The sequence below is a fragment of the Ictalurus furcatus genome, chromosome 3, assembly GCF_023375685.1.
Source record: "Ictalurus furcatus strain D&B chromosome 3, Billie_1.0, whole genome shotgun sequence".
NCBI classification, from domain to species: Eukaryota; Metazoa; Chordata; class Actinopteri; order Siluriformes; family Ictaluridae; genus Ictalurus; species Ictalurus furcatus.
The window spans coordinates 30,884,683-30,906,461 of record NC_071257.1 but is presented as its reverse complement, the minus strand read 5'-3'; the positions used below and the strand labels follow the sequence as shown (position 1 = coordinate 30,906,461).

The 21,779-nt window shown below is 40.3% G+C and overlaps 1 protein-coding gene across 3 annotated transcripts in view; it reads left to right on the top strand.

Moving 5' to 3' along the window:
- Nucleotides 1–21,779, top strand: part of tbc1d9 (TBC1 domain family, member 9 (with GRAM domain)) — a 57,431-nt gene extending 35,652 nt beyond the window's left edge. For all 3 annotated transcript variants that reach the window (XM_053622031.1, XM_053622030.1, XM_053622028.1), the window contains exons 8-22: nucleotides 2,950–3,156; nucleotides 3,402–3,575; nucleotides 5,264–5,414; nucleotides 6,136–6,350; nucleotides 9,455–9,572; nucleotides 10,004–10,289; nucleotides 11,680–11,809; nucleotides 11,943–12,041; nucleotides 12,861–12,929; nucleotides 13,963–14,203; nucleotides 14,687–14,752; nucleotides 16,251–16,337; nucleotides 17,548–17,616; nucleotides 18,700–18,803; nucleotides 19,385–21,779. In XM_053622031.1, coding sequence (XP_053478006.1) covers nucleotides 2,950–3,156; nucleotides 3,402–3,575; nucleotides 5,264–5,414; nucleotides 6,136–6,350; nucleotides 9,455–9,572; nucleotides 10,004–10,289; nucleotides 11,680–11,809; nucleotides 11,943–12,041; nucleotides 12,861–12,929; nucleotides 13,963–14,203; nucleotides 14,687–14,752; nucleotides 16,251–16,337; nucleotides 17,548–17,616; nucleotides 18,700–18,803; nucleotides 19,385–20,080 — 2,712 coding nt within the window. In that variant the 3' untranslated portion in view covers nucleotides 20,081–21,779. The remainder of the gene's footprint in view (nucleotides 1–2,949; nucleotides 3,157–3,401; nucleotides 3,576–5,263; nucleotides 5,415–6,135; nucleotides 6,351–9,454; nucleotides 9,573–10,003; nucleotides 10,290–11,679; nucleotides 11,810–11,942; nucleotides 12,042–12,860; nucleotides 12,930–13,962; nucleotides 14,204–14,686; nucleotides 14,753–16,250; nucleotides 16,338–17,547; nucleotides 17,617–18,699; nucleotides 18,804–19,384) is intronic.

Here is a 21,779-nt window from a genome sequence, read left to right as displayed (position 1 = left end):
AGTTCATCAGGACCTCTTAATTTATTTAGACATTACATCTCTTTACTAGAGGTCATGGATCAATCTTGGATGCTGTTAGCATGATGTCACATGATGAGTTGCAGTGTTTGACCATCTTAGACGTTTCCTCTATTGGGAGCTGTATATCCGTTTTAAAACCTGCAGCCTGAGACTACTTCCAGCTGATAATCTTTCTAAAGCTTGTATTAAATCCTACAGAATAGCAGAATAATAACCATGTGACATCTTTGATCTGCTGTGTGCAGGAGATGTGTAGAGTGTCCTTTTTAATAATGGTCACACTGACGAGCTGCTGATTTACAAAATGGGTTTCGCCTTTGTGAAGCGCGTGTGTGGGTGTGCGAGTGTGTGCACACAGGTGGGTGGTAATAAAAAAAACCATGATCAACGTGACATGAATAAAAGGCTGAAGCAGCGAGCTGTCAGACTCGCTTAGTATCTGGAAGTGGTTGCCATTGCCAGCTGTCTTCCCTAAACCCCTAAACTCCCCTCCACCTCCCGCCCCAACATTTATTATTTTATTTTTTTTGTGGCCACTGTGTGACATCAGTGGACTAGTTCAGCAAAACAGACTTCATATAAAAACCATAATGAACTTTCTTTTACTTTCACACTATCTGGTGTCACCCAGATGAGGACGGGTTCCCTTCTGAGTCTGGTTCCTCTCAAGGTTTCCTCTCATATCATCTTAGGGAGTTTTTCCTCGCCACCGTCACCACCGGCTTGCTCAATAGGGATAAATTCACACATTTAAAATCTGTATCCTGTGTTTTATATATTTCTGTAAAGCTGCTTTGAGACAACGTCCATTGTTAAAAGCGCTACGCAAATCAAATGGAATTGAATTGAATTGACAGACTATGGGACAGTTTTCACAATAAAGAGCAAACCGCCTTCGCGTCAATACAGACTTCAGGGTGAAACTTTTCCACGGGCGTTCTCCGGTTTGCTTGTTGTCCAGAAAAGCTGAAAAGACTCGCACAGCCCAGCCAGGAGACGCCAAATTGTCAATTAGACAACACTCGCAGACTCGTCCTCTGAAGTCCTGTAGCTCTAAACTTCTTCATGTCTGAAGCTTCCTCACTGACTATTTACACCTTGTGAACAGAGATCAAGTTTCATCATGAAGATCCTCTACATTCACTTCTATCTACTTGTGTTCTGTGGAGCTGCAGAACGTTGCACAGAGAAGTTGCTAGATTTGGGACAAAATGTGACTCTATAAAGTGTGAGGTGTATATAAGAGATGTGTTCTGGTTCCTGATTAAGCCATCAGAACCTCCAATGTTTATATTACGCTCTTTCATGAGTAAACCTTCAGTGCCAGAATACAGAAACATGACCTTCAGCAAGAGATCTTCAGTGCAATATAACAGCAGTTTATTTATACACAATATCAGTACTAATGAATTAGGAGTGTATTATTGTATTCAAACTGGTCCACCTTTCAAAACCAGCTGTGGAATCAGACTTTACATCCAGAATCATTCAGCTGAGGATCAGACGTGTGAAACTGAACAGCAGCCGAATCAGACAGCAGATCAATGTGAAGACGTCGGACTCTGGAAGATTCACTTCATCGTACTCGGAACAGTAAACTGTCTCATCATTGCTGTAGTCGCAGTCTCGATCGTTACCTGCTGTGGGAAAAACCAAATCTCCAAACTGTGATGTGAAGATTCAAGAAGTCAGTGCATCACTGAGTTGGATACCAAAAGTGCATAAGGAAAGCAGCTACACTGTGGTGTAACACACACACACACACACACACACACACACACACACACACACACACAGACGCACACACACACACATTGGTCATTTTTTTTTTCGTTCATAAGCTGTGCTACACGATTGTGGTTACAGTCTGCACGCTAACACGTCTCACACATGTCTATGGTGTACAGCTCCATCTTCCGCTTCTCAATCTCAGAGTGTGACCTTCTGCGGTAAAATTCTCACAGGAGATTTTCTCTACATCATCAAACTAAACCTTTGACCATGTTTCTCATATTTAGCTGCTGATTCTGACAGTGTAATGTTTCAGAAGGGAAGATGGCTGGAGTTTTACTGCACATCTCCTCTCGCTGTCTTTGTAACTGTTTAACATCAGGCCATGAAGCCACTGCAAGTCAAAAAAAAAAAAAAAAAATTTACTGTGTTTATTACCCCTGATTCAGCATCAGCTGTTTTTAAGAGGTTTTCCAAATGCAGACACATATAGATATCTCTTTTCTTTTACACATATATGATCTGAGCGTTTTATGAGGAATTACTCCACAGCACTGTTGAATTTGGACTGAAGGTGTGTGTTAATTTTCTATAACAGCATCTCTGACAGTAATCCCAGCTGTGATGCAACTCACTGGTTTGTATTAATGCGTTCGTTCTAATACCTTATCGTTTCTATAGTAACAGCTCATAACACCGGGACTTGCATGGTGGACGCAAGTTTACGCTTGAAGTCTAAAAATACACCGATTTTCAAAAATGTGCTGATATTTAAGAAATAAAAACGGTTATAATTGTCGATATGGTGACGTTTTCTGTAAGGAGATGTTTAATTTGATATTTATAAAAGGAGTCTCCAGTGTCGTTAAGCTGGAATTTTTCCGATACAGGAAAAGTCTTCATGATGGTTGGTTTCTCAGTAAAAATCTGCATCATTTTGTCTGATCAACTCTAAGAGAAAACTAGGCAATGGCTGTTTGTAGCTGTGATCGTATGATGACTAAGTAGTTTTGCAAAAACACTCCACAGTATTAAATATAATTGTGATTTAATAAATGCAAAATTGTAATCACTGGCAAATTGCTGTGCTATAAGAGGAATAAAAAACATTAGGATATGCTACTATATGAAAATAATGAACCACTGACAAGAAACTTATTTTTTTGTTTGAACTCCTTATTTATCCAACACTATCAGGTGACCATTGTGGAGAAGGCAGACAGCTCTAATGTGTTACCCAGCCCACTATCAATCAGCACCAAGAACCGAATGACCTTCCTGTTCGCCAACCTGAAAGACCGCGACTTTCTGGTGCAGAGGATCTCTGACTTCCTGCAGCAGACCTCCTCTAAGATCTACTTCGAGCGAGAGATCACAAGCAGCTTCACCAGCTCAGATGATGAGGTGAGTGTTGAGCTTTTTTTCCCTTCATCTGTATCTGTGTTTTATCAAAGTCTTCAAGCTTTGTGTTCTATCTGGTACACGTCATGCTGAGGTTTTTCTTTGAAGACCTTTCCTGGAGATTTTAAAGATATAACAAGATCTATTGCCACGTTAACTATAATGATCCATCTGCTGAAGGTTGTGTTTGCCACAGCTACAGATTTCTCCTTACTGACTTCAATCCGTGTGTGTCTGTGTGTATACAGGTGTACTCCCAGCACAGCAGTCTTCTCTCCTACAGTCCACAGCGCAGCAGTCTGGGCTCAGAGGGCGAGAGCGAGCGCCAGTTCAACCTCAACGACAACAGTGTTCCCACGGCAACACAGGCCCTCATGACAATGTACCGTCGTCGCTCGCCTGAGGAGTTCAATCCCAAACTGGTAAACACTCAAACGCACATTGTTCACATGTCTCACATGCTTAAACACTTGCTCAAGTTTTTTTTTTTTTTTTTTTTGGCGAATATATTTTTATTGACCCAGAATGTGTAAGGATTAAAACACTGTTCTAGGAATAGGAGTGGTGTGATGCAGCCTGACATGAAATGGAGTTACCGTTGATTATTTTCCACTAACAGAGCGCCTTATTAACAGAGTGTTTTATTCCTCTTACACAGCACCGATTTGCCGATGATCACAATGTTTATTTCTCATAGTGGGGAACTGACTGACTGTTACAAAGCCATGACTCTGGAGACTCCTTCCATAAATGTTAAATAAACGTCTCCTCACAGAAACGTTCAGCATGTCGACGATTTGACATTGTTCTTCGCTAAATAACAACGCAGTGTTAAAATCCATTATTGTTAGTCTTCGGATGATACGATAACGTATTAAAATGAGCGCATTAATTTTCATGTGATTTGCCTTGCAGCTGGAACTACTGTCAGAGCTGCTGTTAGAGAAAATTAACATGACACCTTCTAACCAATCAGAATGAAGAATGCAGTCTAAATCACATGTGACATTCTCTAGTTTTAATATCGAAACCCTTCAGACCCACTTTGCTGTGTCGACATGATAGTCTTGTGCTGAAACACTCATAAACAGAATTTATTTTTGCTGAGAACAGTGCTTTTTCTTTCACACTTTGTTGATCTTAGCAGCTTTAAACTCTACACACAGCACACATGCAGTATGAAATCAGGAAGAATGTGCACTAATGGAAGTAGATATGTACATCATCAAGTTAAAGTGCAAGGACAGCAGAGCCTTTCCCAGAGAACTCGGGGCACAAGACGGGGGACATTGTGTTGACCCATTGCAGAGCACAATCGCACACACACTCGCACACTACGAACAATTTGGACATGCTAATCAGCCTACAATGCATGTCTTTGGACTGGGGGAGGAAACCGGAGTATCCAGAGGAAACCCCTGAAACACGGGGAGAACATGCAAACTCCACGCACACATGGCGGAGGTGGGATTCGAGCACCCAATCCTGAAGGTGCGAGGCAACCGTGCTAACCACTAAGCCACCATGCCCCTCCCCCGCCTCATTTTCATCTATCTCTACCTATTATTAAAACCTTATTATATCTGTCCTAATAACTAGTAACATTAACAGTCATCACAAAACAAACGCAAGCTCCAAAACAAACGACAGCTGAAAAACGTATCTAGCTAAAGCTAGCTAGTTCGCGTATTTGCAGTGATTAGCTGGTTGATGCTAGCTAGCGAACTAGCCTTTTAGTTTATGGCATGTTTGTGTTTGTTTCACAAAATATAACAAGCTACAAAACAGTGACACAAGATAAATCTGTTGTTAGCGTTAGGTTTGTTTTTCTTAGCAAGTTAGCGAAGTAGCATTAGATAGATATTGGGTGTGTGGATACTTGGTGTTGATAAATAGCACATAGTAATGTAGAGGGCTTTATTCAGTTAATTGTACTTTGTAAATCTACAAAGTAATCTATATAACTGGTCGCTGTATGTCCGATGCACTGATTTATCTCAGAAGAAAATCTGCTTTTAACCAAGAAGACTTTTCAATTCTCAGTGAGAGAACCTGCGGCACTCCAGCAGTCATGTGGTAACAGTGTGTGTGTTTGATGATGTGTGTCCAGGCTAAGGAGTTCCTGAAAGAGCAGGCCTGGAAGAATCACTTTGCAGAATACGGCCAGGGAGTGTGTATGTACCGTACAGACAAGACCAAAGAGCTGGTGCTCAAAGGCATCCCAGAGAACATGAGAGGAGACCTGTGGCTTCTGTTCTCTGGTGAGACAAACACACACACACACACACACACACACACACACACACACACACACACACACTCTCACACACACACATATATTCCCTTCAGACAGACAAACCTGGGCCAAGTCTGGAGGCACTTTCTGATTTTTTCCTTTTTTTGCACTACATGAAAACTGGTTCAATCTGGAACCTAGAACCGGTCACATCAGGGACTTGAGCAGTGCAGTGCCATTTCTTTGAGCAGTTTATTTCATGACATGAACAGTCAGCTGGGTTTTGAAGACTGGTTTTTGGAAGTAAAATTAAAAAATGCCAAAAAAAAAAAAAAAAAAAAAATGGGCCATGGTTCCTTGTCGTTTCTTGTCAACTTACATTGACACGTCCATCCCAAATAATTCATTATTTAAAAGAAAATCTAAAGGAAAAGCTTTTGAGTATGAACTTATAGTGCATGTTGGTGATCTAACACCTTAGTAGGACAACTTATGTTGGTTTTTTTCCCCTTTAATATGCCACCTGTCTGTATAAGCACACACACACACACACACATATATATGTATAGCTACACCAAGGAGTTGACCTACTTTCTCATTGTTATTAGTAGACCTCAATAGCATGTGCACACCTCAGGTTATCTTAAACCATTTCCTGTTAACAAAATGAAACATAAAGTAGTTTAAGTTCAGATCTCAGATTTGTGTGTGTGTGTGTGTGTGTGTTTGTGTGTGCTCTCGAATAGGGGCGATTAATGAGATGGCGACTCACCCTGGCTACTATGAGGACTTGGTGGAGAAGTCGATGGGGAAGTATAATTTAGCAACAGAAGAAATCGAGCGCGACCTTCACCGCTCGCTGCCCGAACACCCGGCCTTTCAGAACGAGATTGGCATCGCCGCACTGAGACGAGTTCTGACTGCATACGCCTTCCGCAACCCCAACATCGGCTACTGTCAGGTATACACACACACACACACACACGTTTTTATATATATATATATATATATATATATATATATATATATATATATATATATATATATATATGTGTGTGTGTATACATTCATTGATCAAATTGTTGCAGCACTGTAATATGTAGTGTGTAATGTATAGTGTGTAATATGTAGTGTGTAATGTTATTTTTTCTTGTACAAAATCACCTCCTCAGTAGGAGCACACATGTACACATACTGTGCTTCCTGATACATCAGGTGTAAGTGATTTGTGCTTAAAATATGTATAAAACACATTGACCTCCTTTACAGTAATGTAAAAGAAATGATTGTGCATGTGTGTGTGTGTGTGTGGGTGCATTCGTGTGCGTTCGTGCGTACGTGCGTGCATGCGCGTGTGCCAGTGTGTGTGTTTGTGTGTGTGTGTGTGTGTGTGTGTGTGTGGTTTTGTTTTTGTTTTTCTATCAGGATGTCCCTCATTAAAATTGCATTGAACCCTGCATATATTTCACACCATGCATGAACAGGAACATACAGTAGAGACTACTTTTAGTTCAAACCACATACATACTCTGCAGGGTGAGTTATCACCTGCAGCACACACTCCTTCAAACCCACACACAGTGCGCGTTTACCGCTAACACACCTCTGTGTGTGCGCTGCATACACCTTCTGCATAAACACCACTTGCATGCACAACTTGGACAAGTAAAGTTTTTCAAGTAGTAGGACACTTTCACATTTAGCATCAAAGTCTTGTCACACAGGTTGTAACATAGACTGCATAATTGTTGAAAGTGGTATTTAGGACTAGGTTTCAACTGTGAGTTTGTTTTAACACCTGCATCTCCATTTACAGTCCCCTCCAAAAATATTGGAACGGCAAGGCCGGTTCTTTTGTTTTCGCTATACATTGAAGACATTTGGGTTTGAGATCGAAAGATGAATATGAGATATTTCCGCTTTCATTTACTCGTATTTACATCTAAATGTGTTAAGCAACTTAAAACATGGCACTGTTGGTGGCAGCCCATCCAATTTTTAGGTGAGCAAAAGTATTGGAACACGTAACACTTAATATTTGGTTGCATATGCCTTGTTTGCAATAACTGCATCACCCACTGACATACCCAAAGTGTTTTATTCTTCTTATGTGTTGCTTTTACTGCAGCTTCTTTCAGTTGTTGTTGGTTTCAGGTTGTTTCTCGCTTCAGTCTCCTCTTCAGGAGGTGAAATGCTGCTCAACTGGGTTAAGATCTGGTGATTGACTTGGTCAGTCTAAAACCTTCCACTTTTCCCCCTGATAACGTGCTTTGTTGAGTTCTCAGTGTGTTTTGGTTCATTGTCTTGTGAGGAACTCATTGTCTTCCTCTCAATTCGACTGGATGTATTTCTCTGTAAATTGGAAGACTGTAGACGTCTGAATTCATTCTGCTGCTACCATCATGAGTTACATCATCAATAAAGATTAGTGAGCCTGTTCCAGAAGCAAGCCCAAGCCATGACACTACCTCCACCATGCTTGACTGATGAGCTTGTATGTTTTGGTTCATGAGCACATCCTTTCTTTCAGCACACTTTGGCCTTTCCATCACTTTGGTAGAGGTTAATCTTGGTTCCAGAACTTGTGTGGCTCAATCTCTGTAGTTTTTTGCAAATTCCAATCTGGCTTTCTGATTCTTACTGCTGATGAGTGGTTTGCATCTCGCTTCTTATGGCCTTTATATTTCTACACTTGAAGGATTGTGATACATTCACCCCTGCCCTGTGAAGGTTGTTGATGTCACTGACTGTTGGGTTTTTCTTCATCGTTCTCACAGTGTTTCTGTCATCAACTGTTGTTGTTTCCCTTGGCCGACCTGTTCCACGTCTGGTTGTTCTTTTTCAGGACATTCCAGATGTATTTTATTGGCTATGCCCAATGTTTGTATAATGGCTCTGATAGATTTTCCCTCATTTCTCAGCTTCAAAATGGCTTGCTTTTCTCCCATGGACAGCTCTCTGGTCTTCATGTTGGTTTATCCTTTTTAACAACTAATGCAGTCTTCACAGACGAAACCTAGGCCTCAAACCAAGAGTAGACATTCAGAGCACATCTAGATGTAAATATCAGGAAATGAAAGCTGTCCTTCTGATCTGTTGTCTCATATTCATCTGTTAATCTCAAACCCAAATGTCTTCAGTGTATAGCACAACAAATATAGAATTGGCCTTGCTGCTCCAATAATTTCTGAGTGTGCTGTACATTATTAGCCCACATCTTGTTCTTATAATTTCATCTTCAAATGGCCAACAGCTTCTTTTATTTTTGAGTCACTTTTGAATCACGGATTTCCAGATATTTTTTGTACTGTTATTGTTCTTCATTGGTGTTAGATTTCCAGTTCGTGATTCAAAAGCGTCAGCACGTCATATAAATAAATAAATGCTAGAGATGGCGCAGTACCACTTTTTCTTTTCTAATATCCAAATCCAATACTGAAACCTTGCGTATCAGCTGATAACAATACCCATCCGATATTTTTTCTTTAAATACTACAAAGCTTTAAACTGTATAATTTTTATTGAGCGCTTCACAGTTGAACTCTTTCACAAAAATCACTTATACTGTAAATGTAATAAATATAATAAAGTGTCAAGTATACTTTATAAAAATCCTAACTAAAGAAAAACACACTTAAATCTGTATATATGTAAACAATTCCAGTTTCAAAAGGACATTTCTTTTCCAGTCTTTCCAGAAATTCCAGTCTTGTTACAGGATCTCTGGTATCCGATCCACCATTTTATTTTATTTAATTTTTATTTGCTGGTATCAGCCTAGTACCGTTACTATTTTTGTCTGTTCACACATTCAGATCATTTTGCAGAACTTGTACCAGGCCTCATACGGCTCGATTGCTGGATAAGTCTTCACAGGATTTAGACTCATTGCCTTCACATAGAAATCTGATTAAGTACTGTTGAATTCCTGCATAAAGTGCATGTGTGAAAATTTCTGCACACACATACACACACACTCATTTCAGATGCACTGCATCTCTGACCATGATAAAGTGTTGACTGAAGATGGATGGATGCACTACATTATGTGTTGTTTCTGTTCAGGCGATGAACATCGTGACGTCGGTTTTGCTGCTCTATGCTAAAGAGGAGGAGGCTTTCTGGCTGCTGGTAGCACTGTGTGAAAGGATGCTTCCAGACTACTATAACACCAGAGTCGTGGGTCAGTCATGATTATTAAACACACACACACACACACACAGATCAGATTTAAGCATTAATCCAAGGATTCACAAATTAGACCCCATATAGGGTCGCTTGATTTACAAATGGGGTCACAGAGAAATCTCCTCTTTTCTTTCATTCGTTTATTTTTTACAATTTTAATATAATACATTTTGTGTGCTGCTATTTTGAAATGTTACTTGTTAATATTCCAAAAAATATGACATTGAATTTGATGATTATTATTTTTATGCTCATGTAATTCTAAAATTTTGATCTTCTTGTGTCTCTTATTTTCTACCCTTATTTTCTGTGGATTGAAATTTAAAACAAAATTGTATCTAATCCTGTTCTTTATGCGCGTGTGTGGGCATGCCTGTGTGTCGTGGATGTGTGGATGCTCTCTCTCTCGCTCACACACACACACAGGTGCGTTGGTGGATCAGGGTGTGTTCGAGGAGTTGGCCCGTGTGCACGTTCCTCAGCTGTACGACTGCATGCAGGAGCTGGGTGTGATCTCCACCATCTCTCTGTCCTGGTTCCTCACGCTCTTCCTGTCCGTCATGCCATTCGAGAGCGCCGTGGTGGTGGTTGACTGCTTCTTCTACGAGGGAATTAAGCTCATATTTCAGCTGGCGCTGTCCGTGCTCGACGCCAACATCCACCAGTTACTCAACTGCAAGGACGACGGAGAAGCCATGACGGTACTCGGCAGGTCAGAGCGAGTCGCTAAAGCGTTCGTGTAGCAAAATAGCAAAAAACTGGCGTTGTTGCTGATGATTATTGGTTTGATTTGGATTGTGGATAAACTCGCCACTAAGAGGCGCTCTCAAAGTCACTCAGCTTTATAAATTTCAGTTTTTTATGATACAGGAAAAAGAAACTGGTGAATCTGATTGAGCGTTGAACGACGTGGAGGAAAATAACCACCTGACGTGAAGCGGAGTGCTTTAAAAGCATGTAACGCACACCTAGTCACAACTCGCCAACATTGACACGTTAAAGCCATCAGTGATGTTTGCAGCGCAAAACTTGACAGAAAAGATGACAATAAGGGTTCATTTTCATTAGTTATTTTATATACGGGTCATTAGATGTAGAATTCCAGCTCTAAACAATATACAGAGATAAAGTAGTGCGATAAGATTACGTTTATTTGAATGAATTATAATAAATAATTATTAGACAGAGAGAGAGAGAGATCAGGACAAACCATGGTATAAAACATAAGAGCCAATCGTATTTCAATATGCAAATACGGGCCACACAACATGAAGAGGACAGGGGACAGGGTGTATCGAGTTGGAAACATTTCTAATTTGCATATTCATAAAATCTAAATATCTGACTAAGCTATATTTTGTGCATGTTTAATGTTGTCTAATAACATTTATGTTTAATCGTTCCATAAATTATTTTATTATTAAATATTGAACAAAATTATGGTCCTAAAAACAAGTTTTTTGGGGTTATTTTAAGCTTGATATGCTTAATAATACTACGGTGTAGCAAAAAATAATTACTTGATAGTAGTTAATAAGTTGGTAGTTACATAACAATAACAGAATAATAATAACAGTAATTTAAACTCTTAACTCATATGAATTTTCTATAACGACAGCTCGGCCAGTATTTCCAGATGCAAATCAGATCACAGGTTTATATTAATGCACTTGGTCTAATACATTCTCGTACACAGGGAAAAAAGTCTAATCATCGATATGATGACGTTTTCTGTAAGGAGACGTTTAGTTAGCGTTTATGGAAGGAGTCTCCAGTGTCAGTGCTTTGCAACAGCCGGAGGTTAAAAGCTGTACGTTTTAAGTTTTCCATCATGGGAAAGTCTTCATGGCTGAGGATGTTGAAAAGCAGTATTTATGTGCTCATTCGCTTCAAGAGAAAGTGACGTAGCGACAGTTTATAGCTTTTTTTTAACATGAATGAGAACGGGATTAATTGTTAACAAATTGCTGTGGTATAAAAGGAATAAAACCCAGACCTGCTTGTGTATGAAAATTCATTTTATCGTTTATTTTCCTAGAACAGCATATGACAGTGTTTTATTTCTGACATACATCATCATACCATGTTATGTGTGTGTGTAGGTATCTAGACAGTGTTACCAATAAGGACAGTACCCTTCCCCCAATCCCACACCTGCACTCTCTCCTCACTGATGATGGAGAGCCTCATCCCGAGGTGGACATCTTTAAACTGGTCCGCAGCTCCTATGAGGTATGAAATTGTCAGCTTTTGTGTGTCTTTTGTGATGATTTTTGTATTTATATTTTATTTTGCTTGTGCAGTTCAGTTCAGATGGTCGCAGAGCCATTTTTCAGCCGATTAACTCATCTCTCACTGTGTGCAGAAATTCGGCTCTATTCGGGCGGATGTGATCGAACAGATGCGCTTCAAGCAGAGGCTGAGGGTCATCCAGACTATAGAGGACACGACTAAACGCAACGTGGTAATCGCTCACTCCGTACACTATCTTAACAAGCTGACTTATGGTTTAGGAATGTTTTGTGTGTATTATTCAAACGCCCTACAGTACATTTACCCCAAAGATCATTGTTTATTTATTTATTTATTTATTTATTTTATTTCAAGAGCTGTAATGACAATTTTTGGGCATCAAATTATATATACATTATATATGTATATATATCTCACAAAGTGAGTGCACCCCTCAGATTTTTGTAAATATTTGATTATATCTTTTCATGTGACAACACTGAAGAAATGACACTTTGCTACAATGTAAAGTAGTGAGTGTACAGCTTGTGTAACAGTGTAAATTTGCTGTCCCCTCAAAATAACTCAACACACAGCCATTAATGTCTAAACTGCTGGCAACAAAAGTGAGTACACCCCTAAGTGAAAATGTCCAAATTGGGCCCAATTAGCCATTTTCCCTCCCCGGTGTCATGTGACTTGTTAGTGTTACAAGGTCTCAGATGTGAATGGGGAGCAGGTGTGTTAAATTTGGTGTCATCGCTCTCACACTCCCTCATACTGGTCACATTTGATTTTGAGGATGTGTGTATATATATATATATATATATATATATATATATATATATATATATATATATCCTCACAATCAAATGTGAATTCTTTCAGGAAGTGGTTAGACACTTTGACTATTCCATGTGTTTAGGAAAATTCAATACCACTGGCCACCATATACATTTAACATTATGCATTATAGTCACTTTACACATCCTTCCCCTCACTCTTCCTTTTCCATTTCTCTCTCCTCCTCTATTTCCTTCCTCTGCTGCAGGTTCGAACTATAGTAACAGAGACAGCGTTCAGCATAGATGAGCTGGAAGAGCTTTACTCATTATTTAAGGTAGGTTACAGTCAGTGCACTTTTTTTTCCCCCTAAGAGCCTGAATTTTTGGCTCAGGCCACTTTATTCCGCTGCCGATCCAGCCAACATGTAATGTTTTAGGATTGATTTTTTTTTTTTTTTTTTATAGCACCCTACAGTTTCAGTAAATAATTTCTCCCCAAATGCTCATATTATCCATATATTACTGCAGTCTGCCTTATTTTATTTTATTTGTTTAACCACCTAATATACATAAGAATTTTAATTAAAATATATATATATATATATATATATATATATATATATATATATATATATATATATATATATATATATGCCCTATGTAGTGAGTGTGTATAGTGAACAGAAGGCCTGTGTATTGCGTTTAAAAAGCTGATGGATTTTTATGTTGATTCCTGATAATGTAGAAAATAATAATAAATTGTGTTAAAATATCAGCAACAACAACAACAACAACAAAACGTGTCAAGTGTTAAAGTTACTGATAAAATAATGCTTGGGATTGTTTTTGTTTGAGAAAGCGACACCGATTTCAGTTTTATACCGGGTTTATTTAAGACGTTCACTCTATATGTAGCGGTATAATATTATAGGCTTATTAATATTTGCATGCAGGTAATTCATGTTTGGTGTGATTTTTAATGGAATTTGACAGCCATAATGTGAAACAATTAAGCAAGCGTAATTAGAAGATGTGAGTGTGTTGGACAGAGATGTTCTTTATCTTTGAAGAGGCTGCCAGTAGGGTCAAGACCTCAGTAAAATGAGCTTCAGTTTGATGGCTTCACTGTGCGCTAGCTGTTAAGCAACACACACACACACACACACACGAGTCACCGAAGCGTATCTGGCCTTACTACTGAGATTTATGGCTCCTCTGGAGCCGTTAATTCAAGAAAATCCTGCAGTGTGACACTGATAACACACTGCTGCTGGACAAATCTCTCGGTTTGCTTACACTGCGCTTTTATTTCCGATATTTGTTAATACTGGGATTGTAATGCTTTTCCTCCTCTGCTGATCCGTCCAGGCTGAACACCTGACCAGCTGTTACTGGGGCGGCACGAGTAACCCGATGGACCGTCATGACCCGAGTCTGCCCTACCTGGAGCAGTACCGCATGGACCTGGAACAGTTTAAGGGGCTGTTCTCGGTGCTCTTTCCCTGGGCCAGCGGTACACACACCGATGGCCTCGCTGTCCGCTTCTTCCGCCTGCTCGACCAGAACGCAGACGCTCTCATCAACTTCCGAGAGTTCATTAACGGCCTCGGTGAGTGCAGGGTGTGAGTATTGAGTGTGAGACTTGATAGCGCTGTTACACTGCCCTGTGCTGCAGCATGAGCAGCAGTTTGAAAAGATGCCGTTGGTTGACATCATGTATCGTCCAAAAGAGTTCTGATCATTTCTAAATCCTGTTTCTTTTGCTATATTGGGCAAATGCTTCATCCGAATAATTCCTGGTTTAACAAAAACTACTAAATCTGTGTGGTTAGTGGAACTATCAAAGGAACAAAAATGAGCCCTGTTTCTTGTTTTGGAAAGTTCATGAAAAAGTTCCTGCAGTGGAAACATGGTCTTTCACATAACCCCAAAGGAACCTGAGTGCAGGATGGTCTTATGTAATGCCCAGAAATGGGTCGAAATGTTTTAATTAAGCAGTTCTATTTCCTAAGTCACTGTATCTTGAGCCTGAAGGTGGTGCTGCATGAGGATGTTCAGCATGTTTATGTGTAGCTGTTGTTCTGTGTTGTAGGTGTCCTGTGCCACGGTGACCTGACTGAGAAACTAAAGCTCCTCTACAAGATGCACATACTGCCAGGTAAAACAGGATCTGAGTGTGTGAGTGTGTGCAGATCTGCATGTGTATCTGCATAGTGCTTTGTTCCTTCCTTCCTCCTCCTTTCCTCTCTCTCTCTCTACCTCTCTCTCTATCTCTCCCTCTCCCCCTCTCTCTCTCTCTCCCTCTCTCTCTCTCCCCCCCTCTCTATCTACGTCTCCCCCCTCCCTCTCCCCCTCTCTCTCCCCCCTCTCTCTCTCTCCCCCTCTCACTCTGTCTCTCTCCCCCCCTCTCTCTCCCCCTCTTTCTCTCCCTCTCCCTCTATCTCTCCCTCTCCCCTCTCTCCCCCCTCTCTCTCTCTACCCCCCCACTCTGCCTCTCCCTCTCTCTCCCTCCCTCTCTCTCTCTCTCTCTCCCTCTCCCCCCCTCTCCCTCTCTCCTCTCTCTCTCCCTCTCTCTCTCTCCCTCTCTCTCTCTCCCTCTCTCTCTCTCTCCTTCCCCTCTCTCTCCCCCCTCTCCCCCTCTCTCTCTCCCCCCCCTCTCCCCCCTCTCTCTCTCTCTCTTTCTCCCCTCCTCTCTCTACCTCTCCCTCTCTCCTCTCTCTCTCTCCCTCTCCCCTTCTCTCTCTCCCCCATCTAACTGTGCTTGCTTAATTACTTCACATTACTACTGTCAAAAATCCATTAAATAGTGCACCAAATTGTAAGCACTTGCTTGCAAATATTAATGAGCATATCATTCATACTGCTATATTTACTTTAACTGCCTTTCTGAATATAATATTATATTGATTTTTCTGTTCCTTACCAGTTTCCATACACCACACTGCATTTTCTCATTATTATGGATAAATGTCTCCTTAAACACACATTTAAAAATGTAATATATGATAAAGATCGGTAATCAACGGTGGGGTGAGTTGCTGTAACTTTTCCTAATTCCCCAAAGTTGTGATTATTTTCCTATAGCATCACATCATGTGCTGTCTTACTCCTCTTAGTTATTAAAGAATGAAACGTCATTTTATTTATTGTTTGCAAAACAAGTTACTTCCTGTTATCATTTCGTTTATAGCCGGTATAAACAGTGATTAATACGACAGTCATGTTACTGAGAAACCACAAACTCTGCTGTCCTGAAGTCTTCCCCATGTGGAAAACTTAAAGTTACAGCTGTACGCCTGACGATTACAGCGGACTGAAACTGCAGACTCCTTCCATAAATGTTCGATAAACATCTCTTTACAGAAGACTATCAATAATTGCACAATTTAAAAAAATAAATAATAAAATCTGTAACGACCATTCACATCAGTTACATGAAAAAAATATTCGGTTAATTAAAGCAGGCCAGTCTTGAATTTCAAATCACCGCCTTGTTGGTTAAATTTGATATACTTTAAGGCACCATCTCTGTCACAGTGTGTAGCGCGAAGTGCTATTTTCGGCTAGCTCACACAGCTCTACTGAAAGACTTGGGACTTCACATCAAACAGCAGCAGCACTCATTTTTTAATTTCTTTCTTTTTTCCCCCTCTCAGATGTACATCATGAGCAGGATGAGCCAGATTCGGCTTTTGAGGCCACGCAGTACTTCTTTGAGGACATCACCCCTGAGACTTCCAACGGTACACACACAACACAACAGCATGCACACACTGACAGTGCTGTCGCTTCATATATTCAGTGTGTCTAGTTTGTTTCATGCTGTGTTTGCTTTCATGAGTTTATTACCAAGATATTTTAATATTTTTGTTTTTCAGTGCTCTATGGGCTCAGATCTTTTAGCTTAAAAGATAACGGCATAAAGTTAATAGGAAAATACACTATAATATAGACCGTATTCACAACATCCATTCTTAGAGCCTTATATATTCTTATATTTTGTTGTAATATTCCTGTTTCTGCTGTTTGAGTTTGAGAAATTCAGTATTGTGATGAAAGCCCTGTGTACTATTCTATGTATGGTTATAGGGTTACTTTTTAACCATATATAATAGGGGTGTAATGATACACTGTGATGCAAAAAATCATTGTGGAAATCGACGTTCTGTTAGTTATGCATGTGATGCAATTGCACAGTATGAACACCAGAGGTCCCAATCTGAGGAGCACAAAGTTAAAACATATATAGAGCACGCTGGTCACATGATCGGGTTCTTTCGTAGAGAGTCAAGTGCGAGATCTGTACTTGTGGAGTCCGATAGACAGATAGCTCTGGATTGCGAAGATCAACACGCATTATACGTTACAACAATTACAAAAAGAGCTCTTCAGAACACGGTCATTTTAGCCGACTTTGGAGCTCTGTTACAGCTACAGAGCTCATTAAGGTTAAGTCAATCATTTAAGTCCTCAGGAGAATTTATAAATGTGTTTATATATTTATTTTGAATATACGGTGAACCTGTAGTACATTTTGTTTACAATATTAAACCTATGTTTATAGCAATGTTTCATATATATATATATATATATATATATATATATATATATATATATATATATATATATATATAAATGCACATCGTTTTGCATATTTTATGATTCAGAAATCAAAAAGGAGTCTTTTCAATAATTTTTTTCTTCATTCATATTTTGTTCACAGTATTCTGAGAATCGACTTGAATCAAATCGTGACCGGAGTGTACCCTAATATACAATTATACCGACTGATATTATCAGAATTTCTTTTATTATCGTAACTTTATTGTATTGACTTATGTTGGGACCCTGATACCTTCAGCGTATATAGAATAAATATGTAAAAACCCCTCATACGCAAACGCTCTGTAGATAGTATTTGAGTTAACGTGACCTGTGTTCTCTTTAACACAGGCCTCGTCTCTAAGAGCAGGAGCGAGAAAGATGACGGATTTGTCAGAGTCACGTTCAAGAATGAAAAAGGTAGGAAACACACAAACACACACACATACACACACACACACACACACACACACACACACACACACAGAGGACTGCGTCCTTTCACAGCTGAATTGTTTTGCTGGCAGTTTTTGTCTCTAAGTGCAGTAGTTAGCGCCCTCTGGTGGTCTTTCTGTCCACTTTCTCTATTTAAAGCTTTGTGTTCATGCTCTTTTAATCATTGGTGCAAGAGTTTCATCAGATGATGTTTTCATATTTTTAGTCACTCATTGTGACCAAAGTTCAGGAATCCTCAGAAGTCATGTGACCTCTGTAGGTCTGACCAGACCATAGCAAGAATTTTAAAGGGACAAGACTTCCCCTTTGCCCAAATTATAGAGTCTAACGTAGCTAACAACAAACTAGCATTGTAAAAACATCACACTTTACAGTTTCTTTGTAACATGACAAGCTGTAATTTTCCATCTTGCCATATCACACCACCCTGTCATTGTTTATCATCCTATAACAGCACACCAGCATAACAGCATAATGTTTTATCCTGGCTTATTGCTAGATGAAGCTACTGCAGTTTTTATGTCTAGTTGTACATTTTTATAGACAGTTGTGCGTCATTCAGTGTCAGAAACCATATAAACAGGTCTGTTAGAGATACTGAACAACTCATGAGTATTTAATGTGCCATTTTAAGCATGTACTTTGATTGACGCTATACTGGTGTCTATAAGACTCCATTATCTGTATTGGCGGGGGAATCTAAAGATCTAAAGAAGCAAACTTCAAACCCTAAACATGTTAAGGCTTATAAAGTACATTTGGGGTAAGAGGAAAATAGTTCTGTTGCTTTAATGTGATGTTGGGTGTGAAATGAAGGCATGTGAAGCGTGACCGCTCTGCTCTTTTGGTCCGTAGCATGTACGTGTAACGTCTTTAATATCCGTTTGATCTTTTTAAACCCTCACCATGTCAGAAATCACTGCGGGGTTTAAACTTTAATGAGAGCAGCTTAACGTGCAGCGATAGACCCTTTTTGAAATGTAATCTCTGGTTATATGACTTTAATTGGGTTTTATTTATTTATTTATTTATTTTTAACGACTCCAGTGAAGAAAATGCAGACGCCGGATTATCGTACGTACCTGCGCCTGTGGAACCAGGAGACAAAATCTAAAACCGAGAACATGAAGGATCTCCCAAAACTCAACCAGGTACCTAAATAGCTCTCTGTTCATTTTCCATATTACAGCAGTTTACTTTCAACATGATTAATACTGTGCTGTGTTCAAGCAATCCTTCATTTTAAACTACAATCTCTCTTTCTAACTCTTTTGTCCTTACCTTCTTCCATTTCTCCCTCACTCTACCACATCTCCTTCCCGCTCGACCTTTCTGTTTCTCGTTTCTTCTCTTGCTCTCTATCTCTCCATTTTCCCTTCATTTCTTCCTCATCATCTCTCCCTTCTATACTCTTCCCCTCCTTTCCATCCCACTTGCTTATCCCCCCTCCCTCCCATCTCTTTCTTGTCTTCTCTCTCTCCCTTCTTCCACCTCTCCCACCTTTTCTTTCTCCCTCAACTCCATTTCTTTATCTCTTCCTACCTCCCTACCACTTGTCCTCCGTTCTTTCACCACTCCCTTTCTCCACTTCTCTGTCCCTTGTGCCTCCCTGTTTTTTTTTTTTGGTCCCTTTCCTCCCTCTGCTGTTTCCCTAAATACTTCCTTCTCCTCAATCTCCCACTCGGTCCCTCCGACTTGACTTCTTGTTTTTTTTCCTCCCTCTGCCTCTCAGGGTCAGTTCATCGAGCTGTGTAAGACGCTGTATAACATGTTCAGCGAGGACGCTAATGAGCAGGAGCTGTACCACGCCACAGCCACGGTGACCAGCCTGCTGCTGGAGATGGGGGAGGTGGGAAAGCTCTTTTGCAGCCCCTCTAGCAAGGAGGATGATGCCGACGATGAGGAGGAGGACGAAGACGAGGAGCGGTCCACCACCGTAAGATGCAGGAAGCAGCAGAGGACTCGGGAGGATTCGTTAAACCGCTCCGTTGGAGACAAGATTCCCAACACGGCGCCTATGGAGGACATCAAGCTGGACGAATCACCCAAAGACACAGGTGCATCTTCGGCCATGCTCGTCTCAGATGACGAGACCAAAGACGACACGTCCGTGTCCTCGTACTCGGTGCTGAGCGCCGGCTCACACGAGATGGACGAGAAGCTTCAGTGTGAGGACATTGCTGAGGACACGGTGCTCGTGCGCAGTGGTGCAGGAGAAGAGGGGATCCCACACAGCGCCAGTATCGATAAGGACTGGGCCATAACTTTTGAGCAGTTTCTGGCCTCCGTGCTCACTGAACAAGCTTTGGTGCGCTACTTTGAAAAACCTATGGACACCGCGGCTCGCATTGCGAACGCTAAGAACGTGCGTAAGGCGGGGCAGACGCACACGTCCGTCAGCGATTATGAGATCTCGCTCTCGGGCTAAACTTCTTCTGGATGGACAGTCTTACAATACTGACTGATGTCCTCCGCGTTTACCTTTAAAGTTTACGTCAACGTTACAAACATGCACAAAATGAGACAGGCCACAAACTCAAAACTAGTTTTCAACACCAGAGAAAACGTTGCAAAACCATGTCTTTTAAAAAAAAAAAAAAAAAGCTACAAAAGGTTGATCCGTATTTCAAACTGATCTCCAATCCACGTTTAAAGATCTGCATATGTACACACACCGCCATCATCTCGACTACCTTTTTCTTAATCTATTTAAATCCTGTATATTTCTCTGAGACACTGGATATTTTAGAAAGGAAACAAGTGGCTCTTGGCTGCGTATTTTCATTAATGTGAATTCACCCTGGAGAGTTTGAGATTCTGGATCAGAAGGACTGTGAAGGATCTTCGCTTTTGAAACAGGAACGAACAGATTCTCATCTTTTTAATCTGTAAAAAGCCAGGAAGGACTTGCATACATATTATATGCTTGGTGTACTTTATATGGAGTAATAATGTTGCTATTTAACAGTATGTAATACAGGTAGACAGTGTATAGTCGTGTCATGTCTACACTTATATCGATTGCCTATTCAGGGAGTGACCAGTCCTCGTCTTTGAGACGCGAAAGGAACTTGGTTAAGTCGACTTAAAGGAATACGTCACTCAAAAAGTGCTGCTTTTGGGATGCTGAACTGTTTGGGTTTGGCTAAGAGAAGCATTTCTGAGTGACGCTATTCCTTTAGCACGGTGATTATATTTTGAATGTAGGACACACGAGAAGCCATGAGACTGGAAGTGGACGAAGAGAACTGAAATGACCGGATTCCCTGCTTTAAAGACGAAGCATGACTGATTCGTCTCCGATTCAACTCTCTCCTGTCGGAAATCACTACATTAATGCTTCCAGACATCTACGGTCTATGGCTGTGTCTCCTTATTTTTGACCAATAATGCACTAGATAGAGCGCGTAAGGCTTGAACAGTGCAATATGTGTTGAAGAGGAAGCAGTCTAGGATTCATCATCTATCCACTTTGCTGTCGGTCATTGTTCTGTTTCTGGCACCTGCACTTTGAGTTCCTTTAATTCTTCGCTGTAACCCATGTAATGATGTACTGTATTTTACCATACCGATCTCACGAACTCCTTTATCTCATACATAACGCACCACATAACAACCTTTCTGAAGGTTTACAGTTTATTTTCCTCCTTTCTTTCCTCACCATCACACGCATGTGGCATGACGGTCCACTATCACGTATGCTTTTATGTTTTGTTTTGTTTTGTTAAATCATTTTAATGCTGCTGTTTTTAGTAGTTTCTCTGTGAACTGTTTTAAGTGTCCCGTAAAGATTTGCTCCAAATAATTAAAAAGTACAAAAGAATATGTACTATGCTACCTATCGAAAAGTGTGCGATCCTCTTATTCTCCATGCGTGTATTTTAATGTAGGAGTGTTGCCATGTGCGTGCCACGGCTTTGCCCTGCCCAAGTTCTACACTTTATCGGCTACATGCGAGAGATTTATTACGTTAGGAATAAAAAAAATAAAGAAAATAATTAACAGTGGGGGTGGTGTGGTGAAGCAGAGTTACTTTTACCACCCTGATATTGAATATTATCCAATAACACTGCAGAAATTGACCAATGCTTATTTATTTATTTATTAAAGAAGGACTCAAGAATGTA